Here is a 16,405-nt window from a genome sequence, read left to right as displayed (position 1 = left end):
TGATGCAGAAATATTAGCATTGCTTTATTTACACAAGTTTCTATATTTCTTAAGAAGATCTATCCCACTGTTTCTTGAGTTGTTCTATTTACAGTGACTTAAGACACACATGAAATAGCTTATTCCCAAAACTTGTTTTGCACAACTCAATTCAAAACAGAAATCTTAACACTCAACAGTAAAAAAAGAATTGGAAAGATGGCTTTACAGTGGTGCCTCGCTTAACGAATGCCCTGCTTAATGAAATTTTCGCTTAACGAAAGGTTTTTTTCTAGCGGAGGTTGCCTCGCTAGACGAATTCGTTTTTGTCTAGCGAATCGCAGTTTCCCATAGGAATGCATTGAAATTCAATTAATGCGTTCCTATGGGCAAAAAAAAATAATCAAAAAATTTCAATGCATTCCTATGGGATTCGCTAGACGAATTTTTTCGTTATAAGAAAAGACCCGTGGAACGAATTAAATTCGTCTAGCGAGGCACCACTGTATTTGCCTTTGCAGTGGAACATGTACAGTAAAAGTGGAGTGTTTTAATGAATCATTATCTAAGTCTTGACAACATATATATTGATTCATTGTTCCTATCATATCTGCCTGTGATATACCTATGCAGTTAATGTCTTTAAAGTTTTGTTTTCTATTGATGTGTTAGTTTTGTTATAGCTTATCTATATATATAAAAATGTAAACTGGCCATGTCCGTTAGTATCCACGTTTCACCAAAACTGCTTGACCTACTGCGTTCAAATTTTGACACAATGCCGCATGCGAAAATGAGAGCAAGCCCATACCGTTTTCAAAGACAGATGTCACACCTGTGCCACGTAAAAACCCCAAAATCCCGTATTTCAAAACACACCACTCAGACGAAAATGCATTATGGGAAAATAACCAGGTTGCAAACCAGTGCCCTCTAGCGGAGACTACACTGGTACTGCACTTATAAAACCTTTCCTCTCAACAGCACCTTGGCTCCCATTTACATACTAGGCCGAAGCCTTTACAGACTAGGCCGAATGGAGGTACTGACTCACCTGGGTGAGGGTTGGGGGGAGGAGGGGACGGGATAGGTCAGGACACAGTGGGACCTGTCACAGGGATGAGCTGGGGGTGGGGGGGAAGGGGGTGTGATGCGTCATGGGTTGGGACAGGGTGGGGGGGAATCACAGGGATAAGCCGGGGTGGGGGGAGGAGGGGGCGTGATACGTCATGGGTCGGGACAGGGTGGGGGCAGTCACAGGGATTAGCCACAGCAATGCGTGGCAGTGCCAGCTAGTGGGCAATAAAATAACATATATGTACCTTTACTTTCCATATAGCAAAAGGATATGGTAGAATATAAATTTAGCAAAAGACTTAGTAGCAAGCTCACTATTGTGTTTTGGGACAGACTAAACGGGTTTGCCAGCAAAGTTAAAATACTGCCTGCTTGGGTGATCTTTTGGAGGGAGGAATTGTATATCTGGATTCACTATGTCAGTCTCAGAGATAACCAGCACTATCAGAGTTGGCAGCTCTGATGTATGACAGCATAAAAAACACCCAAAATTGATGCCTGTACTCTACCACATACAAAACACTTAAATAAACTAGAATAGCAGTCGAAAACAATCTATTTCTGTCCATATTTTGTATGAAGTTTCTTACGCGGGTATTTTGACTGTAAAAGTTTCATTGCTACAATCTGTGGGTCTGTGGACACAAAAAAGAGAAATACAATTATATAAATATATTTATGATTAAATGATAGTTTGAAAATATAGCACAGAATTCATTATGGTCCTTCTACATTTTATACATTATTAATATTCTTATCATTTCATTTATATACAGCTGAATGCCAAAATAGGGTTCTAAAAGGTTTACGAGGTATAAAACCAATTACACAAACATTAAAATATAAACATCCATAATTAAAATACACAATAAAACAATCCAATTAAAATAACACAGCAATTTAAACAGAGGACTCTGGTCAAGAGTTCAAGAGAATGCCTACATAGGCAGAAGCATCTTCTAAAGCTGGAAGAATATCAGTACGAATGCAGTTTATTGTATTTCAGTAGGACTGCAACTTACACACAGGTAACATTCCAAGAGTTTGCATGCAAAGGCAGGAAGACCCCTGAAACTGCCACCGCTTGACTATCCCTATCTTACTGGCAGTGGCGGAGGAAGAGGGGTGCGGGGTGTGTGGTCTGCCCTAGGTGTCATCATTGAGGGGTGTGTGTGACAAAATGAGGGGTTTTTTTTAAAAAAAATTGGGCTCACAAAACTTTTTAGGAGTGACGTGGTGGCTTAGGCACCTGCGTGGGACTTGCGGGTGCCTACTGCCTCTCCCTCAGTCGCCCTACAGCTGAGGGGGAGGTGGTGGAGAGGCTCCAAGCCCCACTCTCATGGGCGTGGATCACCCCGCCCCCGACTGCAGGACATGCCCCCCACCAGGCACTGCTTACTGGGCTCTGGGAAGCATGTATGAGACCTCTGGAAGGCTGTGGGCTGTCCAAAATCTGAGGAGCCTCCAACTGCCTTCCAGAGGCCTTGCATGACTTCCCCAGAGCCCAATAAGCAAGGTGAAGGGCTTAAAAACTGTTCCCGCAGCAGGAAAATCCGGCTCAGAGGGCCTAGGATTAATATGGAGGAACTTTAAGTTATCTGAATTTGCTAAAAGTTAGTACTTCACAGCGGGCATAATTAATAGATCTCACTGTCACAAGCTGTGGTGACAGTCACTGGCTTAGATGGCTCTTAAAGGGACAAGGCAAGTTTATGAAAGCTAAGTCAATCAACAGCTACGGTATTAGCTGAGAGAGCGAACTTGAACCCCCAAGTTTGGAAGCATGGTGCCACCGAAAAGCCTTCTCAGAGGGAATACTAATCATAGTGAACGGCAATTAATAAACAAAATAAGACCAGTTAGTGTTGTGACGTGGGGTTTGTGATTTCAGCTCTCTTGACATAATATGCCGGAGACAGTTCTCTAGTAACACTTCTTTATTAAAGTAAACAAGACTGAGGTCTGAGGAGAGCAAAGCTACATTTATAGGGACAGGGGACTAGCTAGAAAGGGATACATTTTGGAGGGAACAATATCAGGCAATCACAGTGCTGCCTTTTGGAGGAAACCAATAAGACAGAGGATCCAAATACAGCAGCTTAAATGAACCAATAGTAGCTGTACCCTCTGGAACCAAAAGGCAGTTACTTTATCCTAATGCAAATACAGACAATAATAATACAGATATAAAATCCTTTGACTCAATACACAAGTTAGACAATACAGTCAACGTCAAAGAGAACCCTACAGCACCCAATCTGATGATAGTATCTACATTTATTTTATTTTATTTTTTGCAATATAGAACATGGAAGGAGGAAAAAATAGCATTGTTACTTGCTTTTCAACAGCCACGTGTCGAAATACAGGACAACCAACATTTATGTGCGCTACCTGAAAAGAAGCACATTCTAGTAAGCTGACAGTTTCTGCCACCACACACAATGGCCAAAATATAAGTGTAAAGAATAATTTCTGTTCAAACCCGCACCACTGTAATGGCGCTCTCTCTCTCTCTCTCTCTCTCTCTCTCTCTCTCTCTCTCTCTCTCTCTCTCTCTCTCCCTCGGTGTGTGTGTGTGTGTGTGTGTGTGTGAGAGAGAGAGAGAGGGAGGAGAGACGGCACAGATCTAGGTTTAAAAGCTGACATTTGAAAGCCAATTTTTGTGATTTACAGTACATGCATGCAGTATTAAAATTTATGTAACAAATAAAATAAGGCATTTTATGTGCATTCCAATGCACAACATGGCTAAAGAAAAGCACTCAAGTCCCACTGATCACATACTTAACTATCTCCTAAAGAAATCAATGTATAACTTTGGCTAAATTCTGCCTCATTTGGAGGTGTCAAGCAGTTCACTCTCCCAGAAACTGCTTACTCTTGCCATAGCTGCCAAGTTTTCCCTTTTCTCGCGAGGAAGCCTATTCAGCATAAGGGAAAATCCCTTTAAAAAAGGAATAACTTGGCAGCTATGACTCTTGCTAGAAAGCAAATTCATAAAATACTCTGGCTGCAACCCTTAGTATAATTACTCTGGAATAAGTCTCACTGATCACTTCATTTCCAAGTATATGGGGTTAGGCTTGTCTTTAACTATTTTTTTCTAACTTTTATTGCAATTAATGGACCTAAATTAGTTATGGCTATAAATTTCAATGGGTCTACACTGAGTTAGTTAAATATAAGACTGAGCCTGGAAAACTGAAACATCTTAAACCTACAATAGCAGGCTATATCTCTTACAGATTACTAATTCAAAAACTGAACTGAATGAGGGTGATCAAATCAAGTGATAAGAGGTTGAATCAATTTTTGGGAGGGCTCATTAATGTATTGCTGAGAAAATTATGTGGTGTCATTGCTGCTCAAGAAAGTGCTTGAAAGAGTAAATTCACCCTAACTTTAAATCTATGTGATTGAATGGCCATTCTAACTTTAGGCCAGGCTCCAACTTCTCTCTTGGGGAAAATTTGATTGAACAGGCGACTGTGGTGCAGTTTCAGATATCCATGACTAAAATAATTTATGAATAACTTGACATTTATTATGAATAGTTCTTATCTTTTCTATTTTATGATTGTTACATTATGTTATGAATGTATGTTATGATGTATGTTATATGGTAAACCATTCTGAAGCCTTTGGGCAAAAGGCTGTATAAAAATGTTTAAACAAACAAACAAAAAACAAACACATTTGTTGATGAGAGTCCTCCTCAACCCTTTATCATATGACGGCAATATTTTTAGACTGACAGTGATTCCAGGTGGGCATTTTATTGAGCATTCATCTTGATTTTTTGTGTGCACATAATTAGTGAAGAGGTTATATGGCACTGCCATTTAGTAGTTGGTATCTTGTGTAATTTTCCACCACTTATCTTACCATAAAAAGGTCAAAAAGGGGAAAGTTAACAAAAATTGCACTGGTGAGTGTATGCTAACAACCACCAGATGACAATGTCATATGTCACAACCACAAAAAGTGTGAATAAATCAGGTTAAACTCAATAAGCTCAACAAACAGCTACCTGAAAACAGTGAGTATTTTGATCGTTTTGGCGGACAATCTCTGAAAGTCACAACAACATCTTGATTTTATTGGACTTCTCAGTGGTTTTTGTCCCTGATATCGTTGAAGTATCAGATATTATAGTGCTAGTGATTATCCAAGACAAATACCGTACATGAGATGGTTTTAATTTAACCTCTCAATATATACCCAGATAGTGGAGACAGAACTGTGTCTTGCGGGGCTCTTTTTATTTGGTAATGTTTGTTATTTAATATTTATGCAAAACTGCTGGGGGAGAGAATGTGGAATTTTAGAGTTTGATATCTTTAATATAATGACATTGCCTAACTTTCTGTTTCATTCTTTCTCTTTATTGTCCCTTAACCAGAACATCCTTGGTCCTGAACTCGTTGGTGTCTGAAGGCTACGGTCCGTTGGATAAGAAGAATAAGACTAAAATGGCACCTTGATAAAATTGAGCTGATGTTGATGGAGGATGCAAGGAAGCTGGAGCCCTTGCCACTGACTGTGGCATTTTCCTTGATAGAGTATGTATGCAGCCAAATGTTGCTTAGTGTACAGCTGCTCCTGACTATCCAGGTTGTGGCCAGGATATTTTTTTATATCTGATATAACCTCTGTCCTTCTATCCACCCAATATAATAATAATAATAATAATAATAATAATAATAATAATAATAAATTTTTATTTATACCCCGCCCTCCCCAGTCAAAAACCGGGCTCAGGGCGGCTGACACCAACAGAACCACAATAAAACATAAAAACAATTAATTAAAATACAGATTAAAATACAGTATTAAAATTTAAAGTGCAGCCTCATTTCAAGTAGGCCATAAATCCAAGCCATGAGGGAGAAAAACACAGGGGTCAGGCTGAGTCTAACCCAAAGGCCAGGCGGAACAGCTCTGTCTTGCAGGCCCTGCGGAAAGATGACAAATCCCGCAGGGCCCTGGTCTCCTGGGAAAGAGCGTTCCACCAGGTTGGGGCCAGTACTGAAAAGGCCCTGGCTCTAGTAGAGGCCAATCTAGCCATATGAATGGCAGAACTGTATACTGAAAAATGGGGAGCAGGTTGTTAGCAACCTCTATCAGCTATTATTGTTTGACTGGGTGGTAGTTTTCTAAAAACCACTAGATTCAGGAAGGGCCTCTTCAAGAGGGGCCACACCACCCTGGCTCCTGTCAAGTTCGGTAAGAGGGGGGCACCATGACGGCAGAAGTGGTGGAGGGGGGGGCAGCAATTCCCATTTAAACTCAGGCAGCGAAATGGGCTACCCCGGGGTGGGGAATAAAAAGAATCTTTAACAAAATGTGTGGAATGAACCTGTGTTCTGTTCAATCAGCCATCTGTACCTCACAATACTTTATTCCATCCCTCTTCTCACCGGGAATGTCTGTAATCCTCCTACACACTTCAAGCAGCAGTATGCAGCTCTGTCCTTATTGAGAATTTTTTTTTGGGGGGGGGGTTCCCTTTAGGATTTCCCCTCTAATGTTGTTGTTTTTTACTTCTGCAAACCATGTGGTCCTCCAAGCCAACTTTATCTTCATTTGATATAAAGTCAGACATTAAAGACATCTATCAGGGTTTTTTTTTTAATGAAAGTTTATGCAACAGTGTATTTGTTAGTGCTTAAGGTACAGTACTATGGTATTCAGTTGTTTTCATCCTTTTTTTAAAAAAAAATATTAGCATCTCATGCTAAAAGCTTACCTTGTTGGGAGTCATACATGTTCTTCCAGTGAGGGAAGGTTCCACTTCAATTGTCATAATACCCGTTGAACTAACTCTACAAGGAAGTATCAGCCATAAAACAGGTATATTTAAGACACTTAAAATTAATCCTCAATATAATACTTGTATGTTCCTTTCACAATTGATATTTATTTCATTATCAGTTCCAAAAATTCAAATCCACAAACTTCAGTCTTATACTTGAGATTCTGGCTGGGGGCTTCAGGACCTGGTGGAAGCACCGCAATACTGGCAGAATTTAACATATATTGCTGGCATAACCAATGTGCCAGTGGAACTCCCACAATCTGCCAACAGAGCACTCTGTCAGTAGAGCTGTACCACAAGCAAAGATACACTGGCAAAGCAGCCAAAACAGGATAGAGATGATGAATATGAGAGTGGAAGCATGGCTACCCATTGCAACATGGCGCACAGACACGGCTGGGGGTATGCTAAGAGCCCACACAAATCTGGTGGTGGTGTTTACTGTCAGTGTGGCCACTTGTATTTATCATTCATTTGACCTTTGAACTAAAAACCCCTTTGCATAAGAATTGTTGTTTCTACATATTGATTTCCTATCTGAAATAATGACCTCAAGCTTTTATAGTAACATCCCCAAAGGGATCCAGTGCTAAGCAACAGGATGAGGATATCAAGATTTTTAGATCCCATGTCAGGTTTGTGCCCAACTTGGGAATCTGTGTGTCAAATTTTGGTTCTTTGTGGGTAAAAAAATTAATAAGTTCAGACTTATGGGTGAGGCCTTCAAGCAAGAGATAGCAGTTTCTGACCCTTAGTTACTTGCTAGCAGGCCCAAGATATACTGCATCTGCTTATTTTGTACCAGTATCACAAGGACAGAAATGGTCATTTACTAACAAAAGTTACATTTTTCCACTGTGCTGTCGTAGGGCTCTCTCATCCAACCAATGTTCTGGTAATTTGCAGCTAAGTAGCCTTGTGATTGGCTGAGAAGTGGGACAACAGGCAAAAATATATAAAAGCCATCTCCCTTGTAGTATTCCTTGCCCCAAACTAGCCCCTCTGCTAGCCTCCTGTTTATCCCCATCTTGTATTCTGAGTTTTGGTTGCTGAACTGACTTGTCAAGCCACATCTCTTTGCAAAGTCAGAGTGTGATGATTAAGTATCTTAGCTTTGGCTGTCCGATTTTTTTGGTTTTTTTTTAGTGTATTTTCCATTATGTTTCTAAATTCTTAATTGACCTTCTCCCAAAATATTTTCTTCCTATTTAGTAACAGGGTTCCTTCCATGTTATTATTTTATTATTCTTAGCTACCATACAAATGGTTGCTTTTGCTGGAGGCTTCAGACAGCAAAGTATGGTGACTTAGCTCCTGCTTCCTGGAACCTCCCAGGGATCCCACAGAGCCACAGGCGTCTCCTGGGCCTGAAGGAAAGGACTCTTAACAGGAGTGGTGGTAGCATACAATTTGGGGGATTTGGTTGGACACTGAACCCTATAATCTTTACATAGTGGCATCAGCTGGAGACTCACTATTCAGAGATGTGTGCCCGACCCGAGCTGAGATAAAATAAATTTGGAATTTCTTGAATGTTGTTTGAGCAATATGTTTGGGGTAAATCATTATAGACAAAAGTAATACAATTTATGTTTATGTGGCAAGGACAACACCATTCATAGAGTACCTTTTTCCTTCTCTTGTTTGTACACGAGAAACTGATTGGTAAACTTTTTTTTTATAAAAAAAATGTGTCTAAGGATTCTCTAAAGCTTCCTCAAATATTGGATTTCCAAAGTTGTGAATGCAAATAGTTTTAGGCTTTGGATCTTATGCTAGAGCCCAGTTTGCCCAAATAGAAATGGTTTTAAATTGGTGTCCTGGAGAAATATATTTAAATTACGTATGGTGCCAAGGAAAAACAGCCCTAATAAGTTGCATAATTCTGGTATGCAATTTTCCCAGAGTTTTCACATTGTAAACTATGGCTTGGATCCAAAGAATGTGAAACTAGTTCTTGGAGCCTAGGCAGACTTTATAACAGCTCCCCATGCCATGTGACAGATTGTGTTTCAAACTGAGACAAATTTTTTAAAAAACAGGCTGTGATGTGTCATGGAAGAAGCAAGCTGTTCAAAGGGTTTAGTTTTATTAAAAATAAACAAATCTTGTATTAGTGCAAGCCTCTTGCTTTAGGGTGGATGCATACAGGCAAATGTACTAATCTTCACAAAAAGGATAGAGAATAGTCGGACTCAGATTTATGGGCAGATACTAGAAAAGGTAAACAGCATTTCCGTGTGCTGCTCTGGTTCGCCAGAAGCGGCTTGTCATGCTGGCCACATGACCTGGAAGCTGTATGCCGGCTCCCTTGGCCAATAACGCGAGATGAGCGCCGCAACCCCAGAGTTGGTCACGACTGGACCTAATGGTCAGGGGTCCCTTTACCTTTTTACTAGAAAAGATTATAAAGAAATCAATCTGTAAGCATCTTGATAACAATAGCAGTGATTAATAGAAGCCAACATGAATCTATCAAAAATAAATCCTGCCAGACTACTAAACTCATTTTTAAAAATTAGGTTACAGGGGTACCTCGGGTGACAGACGCTTCAGGTTACAGATGCGTCAGGTTACAGACTCCACTAACCCAGAAATAGTACCTCGGGTTAAGAACTTTGCTTCAGGATGAGAACAGAAATCGTGAGGCGGCGGCGCGGCGGCAGTGGGAGGCCCCATTATTGCCCCACGTTATTCTAGCAGGGAGAAGCTTCAAGCCGAAGGCGGAGAGCGCTGGATTCTTCCGAAAATAAAACGATTGGAAAAGACTGTAAGTAACCTCACGATTTGGATTATAAAACAATTTGGATCTGGGAGAGAGGGGAGAAAAGAGGAAGCCACCCCCCCCCCCACGGCAACAAAAGAGACAGTAAATAGAAACCCGAAGCCGTAAACAGAAGATTTGCAATTCAAAAGGATCCCTCAAAGGCATCAAAGAGAATCTCCCCTTTGATGCAGGGTGAAAGGGGAGAGAGACTGTGGTTTATGACTGCCCGGCAGCAAGAGGTAAAGGCTAAGAAAAACCTTTCTTTTCCTCGGGAGCCGGCAGCCCAGACAACCCAGTGAGTTGATCAGGATTTATAAGTCAATTTTTATTTCACTTTGTATTTCTGGACTTTGTGGAATTTCTTTTTTGGTTTAAATGTTTGTGAAATGTGAGTTCGAACTTTATTGTTAATAAGACTTGAAGAATGCAGCCAGCTTGTTAAAATGGAGTCGAGAAAATAAACTGTGATCATATTCCACCCCACGTGACAAGTTTTGACCTTGGCAGGATTGAATTATGTCAACAAAAAAGTGTTCCCCTGAGTTCCAGCGGTCTGTGTTGACCTTAATGTGGGAAACAAGAATAGAGCTATGTCAAGAGGAGACACGACGGCAAGAGTTACAGCAAAAATTTCAGATGGTGATGGCAGAATATGATTTTTTAGAAGATGAAGCTTTTGACACTGAAAAAGATGAATGTGAGAATGACAATGATGGTGACTGTGATTTGGAAGGAAAAGATGAAGATGAGGACTGTGATGATTCAACACAAAATGAAGCACACCACGAAAAAAATGATGACTTTACTCTACAAAAAGTTGGATGGAGTGCCCTGCCTTTGAGGGGGGCACGATTGGTATTATTGGAACTCCAGAACGCCCACAGGGAAGAAGGAAAAAATATGCAGAGAAGAGAAGAAATTCAGGGGTCCTGTATGGTGGCCTGGATGGCAAAAGACTGTAAACAGGGGGTGGGGTGAAGGGAAAGTGATGTTGTGATTATAAGGATGGATCAACAGGTTTATAACTGGTCTGCTGATTATGGAATTTGCTGGATTGGGGGGGTGGAGCCGGTAATCGGGGATGTAAGGTTAAATTGAGAATAGTTATAGTTTTAAAAGTGAATGGATTTTGGAAAATGTGAAAATATGGAGGCTTATAGAGGGAGAAAAAATTAGGCACGGGAAGATAAAATGGGAGTTTGATTTTTCAGTGATTTGAATATTAGATGAAAATGTTAACAATTGATTTATAAGTTGTATAAGTTACAAAGGTGTATTTTTATAAAGTAAGAAACTGTTGCAGATGATAAAAAAGGGATGAAAACCGGGGAAGGGGGGGGGAGGGGAAGCCCACAAAATATGGTTTTACAATTATGAATGTAAGAAAATTTTTTCTGTTTTGTATTGTTTTTTTTCTCTTTTTTTGCCCTTTCTTTTTTCTCTTTTTTCTTATTTCTATTTTTCTCTTTTTTTGGTATGACAATAGATGGTTGGATGGATGGCCTCCTGCGTACTGCCCTGGTTTGCTGGAGCTCCCTGGTGGCAGGGGGGGGCTTTGGGGTCAGGGGAGGGGGAGGAGGACAGAAATCCAAGCATAAAATGGACCATCTCTGACTGTTCACATACATGGGATATTTCTGTGGCAGGGGAGGACCCATGTGGGTGGGTAGGAAGGAGGTGGAAAAGGTGTTTATGTATGTACCATTTTTTTTCTTTTTTTTGTATTTTGTAAAATTAATAAAAAGTATGTTTAAAAAAAAAAGAGAGAACAGAAATCGTGAGGCGGCGGCGCGGCGGCAGTGGGAGGCCCCATTAGCTGATGTGGTACCTCAGGTTAAGAACAGTTTCAGGTTAAGAACAGACCTCCAGAACAAATTAAGTTCTTAACCTGAGGGACCACTGTACTGTACTAGATTACAGATTTTGGAAATGCTGTGATTTTTTATTTATCTTCCTTTCAGAAAAGCATTTGACAAAGGTCTCCATATTATTTTGGTTACTAAACTGATTAAGTGTGAACAAGTGCTCATCAATTGTTCCTCATTAACCCAGAGAGAGACTTTGAATGTGCTGCTGCAGGGCTCTAGTCTGGGCCTGCTTTCCTTCAACATTTTTTGTAGTTATATAGATGAAAGGAAGGAGTGAATCATGAAATTTGCCAGTGGCACAAAACTCAGAATTGCTACCTAACATATCAGAATGAGCTTATGGGTCAAAAATCGCAAAATGAAACTCAAGAGACATATGCAAATACCTGCATTTTGGCAATACATTTTAAAATGTACAGGTAAAAGATGGCAGGAAACATGGCTTGGCAGTAGTACACATTTCTTGGGATTGTAATAAACCATAAGCTGAACGTGAGTCAGCAAAGTGATCCAGCTGCGAGGGGGCTAATGTGATTTTAGGCTGCTTCAATCAAATCATAACGTCCCAGTAATGAGAAGTGGTAGTTCCACTTTATTCTATACTAGTTAGACCTCACATGGGAGTATTGTGTCCAGTTCTGCACACCACACTTTAAGAATGATATGGTTTGCTGGGGGAGGCGGGAGGCTGTATGCCTGAGCCCCTCCTAATTCCTGAAACCAGTAGATTCAATTCCCGAAATAGCCAGGCTCGCTTTCTGGTGGGGTAGTGTCCCTCTAAGTATGAATCATTAAGGCAGCAAAGGAAGTGGCTCTGTGCCAGATGACAAATAGGTGAGACCCCTTACTTCAACTCACTGGTCGTTAGAAAAACAAAAGCCAGAGTTGAAGGTCTAAGTTAAGTGAGCTAGAAGCTAGAAGCAAGGCTGCAGGCTGGGCAGCTGGGAGGAGGAGCCATGCCTAATTTCTGCTTGAATCCAAGGCTGTGGCAATGGGGGAAGCAACACCTTCTTGGGGTGTTAATGCGGTGTCCATCATAAGCTCATGTTGTATATATGTGTAAATAAACCATATATCATAAAGATACCACAGTCTCCAGTGTCCCTCATGGATACTGAATCCTGGGTAAGCCTGGAATCTTACACTGCTTGGAAATTAGGGTGGCATGCAATAATATAGATAAATGAGAATGGGGTGATGAAGATGTTAGGTAGTAAAGAAAACAAGTCCTATGAGAAAAGGTTGAAGGGATTGGGTATATTTAGCATGCAGAACAGAAAACTGAGAAGGACCTAAGGACCTGAACGGGAGAGTTGTAATGAACATTTACAATGCCAATTGGAGGTCATAAAGTAGAAAAAGCAGAATTGCAAGGACCTGTGAAAGTTCTGACACAATAACTTAAAAAAGCAACAGGTTGCTAATAGAAATTTGGAGAGGTGTTGAAGGAACAGCTCCATGCTCAGAAGCCAATTTATTGAATTGTTGGAGCTTATTTGGATAATGATTATATGTGGGAACAAGAGTGGAAACAAGAGTGTGATAGCAAGGATATTCATTCACATATTTTAACAGTACAGGGTGTATTGACAATAAAAGATTACGGGGGGGATAGGATAAACAGGAGAAGGGGACGACAGAGGATGAGATGGTTGGACAGTGTTCTCGAAGCTACGAACATGAGTTTGACCAAACTGCGGGAGGCAGTGCAAGACAGGAGTGCCTGGCGTGCTATGGTCCATGGGGTCGGACACGACTAAACGACTAAACAACAACAACAAGGATAAACAGCAACAGAGAAATTGTAATGGTGAAAATAGTGAAATTGCTGGTGAAAATAGATAAATGGATAGATATGCTGGACTGTGGGGTACATCTGCTAGAAGGTGAAGTGGATTATTTATTAAGGTCAAGGCTGGCATCTCTTATTGAAAGCTGGGTGTCAGATAAAACATCTTGATGGAGTTCCATTATATAAAAAAGACTTATAAATTGTTTCTAGAGTACTTCACTGTTGTAAAGAATCTGCTGTTTTCACAGCCACCACACACTGGGTTGACACCTTCATTGAGCTATTTACCATGACCTCAATGCCTCATTCCTGATCAGTCACCTCCAGTTCCAGACCCCATGAGCATACAGTATATGTAAAATTCACTGAGTTTGGAGAGATGCTTTCAGAGCTCTCCGCAAGCTTTTTGTTTTAATGACTCGGATCAAATTTGTATCATCAGTCTTAGCCACCTCACTGCTTAGTTCTAACTTTAGTTTGTTTATGAACAGGTTAAAAAGCTCACAGGTGCCAATACTAATCCTTGGGGGGACTCCACTTTCTACTTCCTTCCATTCAGAGAACTGTTGTTCTTCCTGTATTATGTACTGAGCCACAGCAAGGCTCTTGGTTTCAGCCTGCAATTCAGAATAGAAAAATGTCTGTGCATTAACCCCCAGCACAAGATCTTTGGTTTGCATTGGAACATTGTGGTTCTATGCTAGGGATCATTAGGAAAGGAATTAAAAATAAAGCTGCCAGTATCAAAATGGCATTATATGAATTATAGTGTGATAGCATTTGCGTTACTGTGTACAGTTCTGGTTGCTTCTTGGTGAGCAACTCCCCTTTGAAGAAAGGTTGCAACATTTGGGACTTTTTAGTTTAGAGAAGACACAAGTTAGAGGTGACACGGTAGAAGTTTATAAAATGATGCATGGCATGGTAAAGTGGATAGGGAAAAGTTTTTCTTCCTCTCCATTACACTACAACTTTGTGGGCATCCACTGAAGCTGAATGTTGGAAGATTCAGGATGGATAAAATAAAGTACTTATTCACACACCACATAGTTAATTTATGGAACTTGCTTCCATAGGAAGCAGTAATGGCCACCAGCTTGGATGGCTTTACAAGAGGATTACAGTAGATAAGCTCCTGGAAGAGAGGCCTATTGATGGCTACTGGCCATGATGGCTATGCTTTGCCTCCACAGTCAGAGGCAGCAGAACACCAGTTGCTGAAAAGCCACAGGAGGGTAGAGTGTTATTATGCTTGAATCCTGCTTACTGGTTTCCAACAGGCACTTGTCTGGTGGATTAGATGGGCTGTTGGCCTGATCCAGCAGGTTCTTCTTATGGTCATGTTCTGATTAGATGAAAGGGAGGCCTAAACTCCAGTGGCCCCTGTCATAATTGGATAATAGCAGCATTACAACTACATCATATTTAAAGTCCTTGTGGACAACAGAGGGGGTAGTTACCGGTAGGAACTGAGCTGCAAAGGACACCTTATGATTCAGCTGCTGAATGTACTTTACTCAGAGAACAACTTGTGAATATTATTGTGGTTAACCAAACACCTTTAATTTAATTTGTGGGAACTGCTACTTATATGGCTGGAACAAAAATAAATTTCACTGGGAGGCTGGGTCTGTATTGATATTTTGATATGTGTAATTTTGAACCATCCATTGTTGAAATAGATACACTGAAAAAAGATATTGTGCTTGATTTACCTCATTTGAGAGTATTAATTGATGATTTGAAAATGCATCATAGTAAAAAAGGGAGATCTTAAAGAAAAATGGTGGTCCATCTCAGAAGGGCACTTGGACTAAACCCATGGCCCCACTTGTACAACCAAGAATAGATAGGACCCCCAAATTAACAGCTCCCAGAAGGCTTCCCATGATGGAACATGGTCTTTGGAATTAAAAAGAAGTTTCCCAGCCCTGAGCTAGTTCCAATAAGCCTTCAGTGTGCTTATGCTATTGACTCTTCTGAAATGTAAATATAACCAATAAATTGCTAACCATTTTCATATTTTAACTATCATTATACTTACATTGCATCTTCATACTCTTCCTCGTTTGAATAATCATAGTCATGATAAAGTGTTACAGTCTTTAAGATACAATAAACAACAATAATTAATAAGTCTTAAAACACCATATATTTAAGGGCTGCAGGCAGGTAACATTACTCATTATATTAGAATAAAACAGGATACTAAAAGTTAAAAGAACTTCAAATTATATAAAATATAAACTCCACTTTATCCTAGACATTTGAATCCCTATAATGTAAGTAAGGTTATAATATATCTGCAGGAACAAATTGACTTGATGGTAGGATTTGAGTAAACATTCACATCTTTATCAACAAAGAACATTTAAAACAATAAAGAAATGATATAGTGTATTCTTGAGAAACAGCAGTATGAAATAAGGGGGGGGGGAAACCAGAAGTGGAAGTTGGGGGAAGCCCAGGAGGGGAGGGCAGAGGTGTTTGGTTATTGATATGAGATGTATGTAATGATAGGGGGGGGGAGTGAATAAAAATTTAATAAAATAAATAAATAAAAATATTACACTGGTACCTGGGTTTAAGAACAGTCCAGTTTAAGAACGATTTGGTTTACAAACTCAGCAAAACTGGAAATGTCTTGGTTTGAGAACTTTACCTCAGTCTAAGAACAGAATCGGAATGGTGGAAGGGCACTGGCGGAGGGAGGCCTCATTAGGGTAAGCACGCCTCGGTTTAAGAACAGTTTTGGTTTAAGAACGGACTTCTGGAATGGATTAAGTTTGTAAACTGAGGTACCATTGTACTATAATAGCTCCTTTCTGAGCTATCATGACTGAGGAACAGGTAGGTAGCCGTGTTGGTCTGACGCAGTCAAAACAAAATAAAAAAATTCTTCCAGTAGCACTTTAAAGACCAACTAAGTTTGTCATAGGTATGAGATTTCGTGTGCATGCACACGAAAGCTCATACCTATGGCAAACTTAGTTGGTCTCTAAGGTGCTACTGGAATGATTTTTTTATTTTGTTATGACTGAGGAAATCATTGCAGCCATATCTTTAGGTTTCATGTAGAAGTGTGAGTTCATAAATCTGGT

At 40.2% G+C, this 16,405-nt stretch overlaps 1 protein-coding gene across 1 annotated transcript in view; it reads right to left on the bottom strand.

Annotated features, from left to right (window-relative positions):
* Nucleotides 1–16,405, bottom strand: part of CATSPERE (catsper channel auxiliary subunit epsilon) — a 62,955-nt gene that overhangs the window by 15,888 nt on the left and 30,662 nt on the right. The window contains exons 12-15 of the mRNA XM_088666489.1: nt 15,349–15,407; nt 6,809–6,884; nt 3,398–3,450; nt 1,647–1,691 (exon numbers count right to left, since the gene is read on the bottom strand). Coding sequence (XP_088522615.1) covers nt 1,647–1,691; nt 3,398–3,450; nt 6,809–6,884; nt 15,349–15,407 — 233 coding nt within the window. The remainder of the gene's footprint in view (nt 1–1,646; nt 1,692–3,397; nt 3,451–6,808; nt 6,885–15,348; nt 15,408–16,405) is intronic.

This window comes from Zootoca vivipara, chromosome 3 (genome assembly GCF_965207765.1).
Source record: "Zootoca vivipara chromosome 3, rZooViv2.hap1.1, whole genome shotgun sequence".
NCBI lineage: Eukaryota > Metazoa > Chordata > Lepidosauria > Squamata > Lacertidae > Zootoca > Zootoca vivipara.
This window is presented reverse-complemented; position numbering and strand designations above follow the sequence as displayed.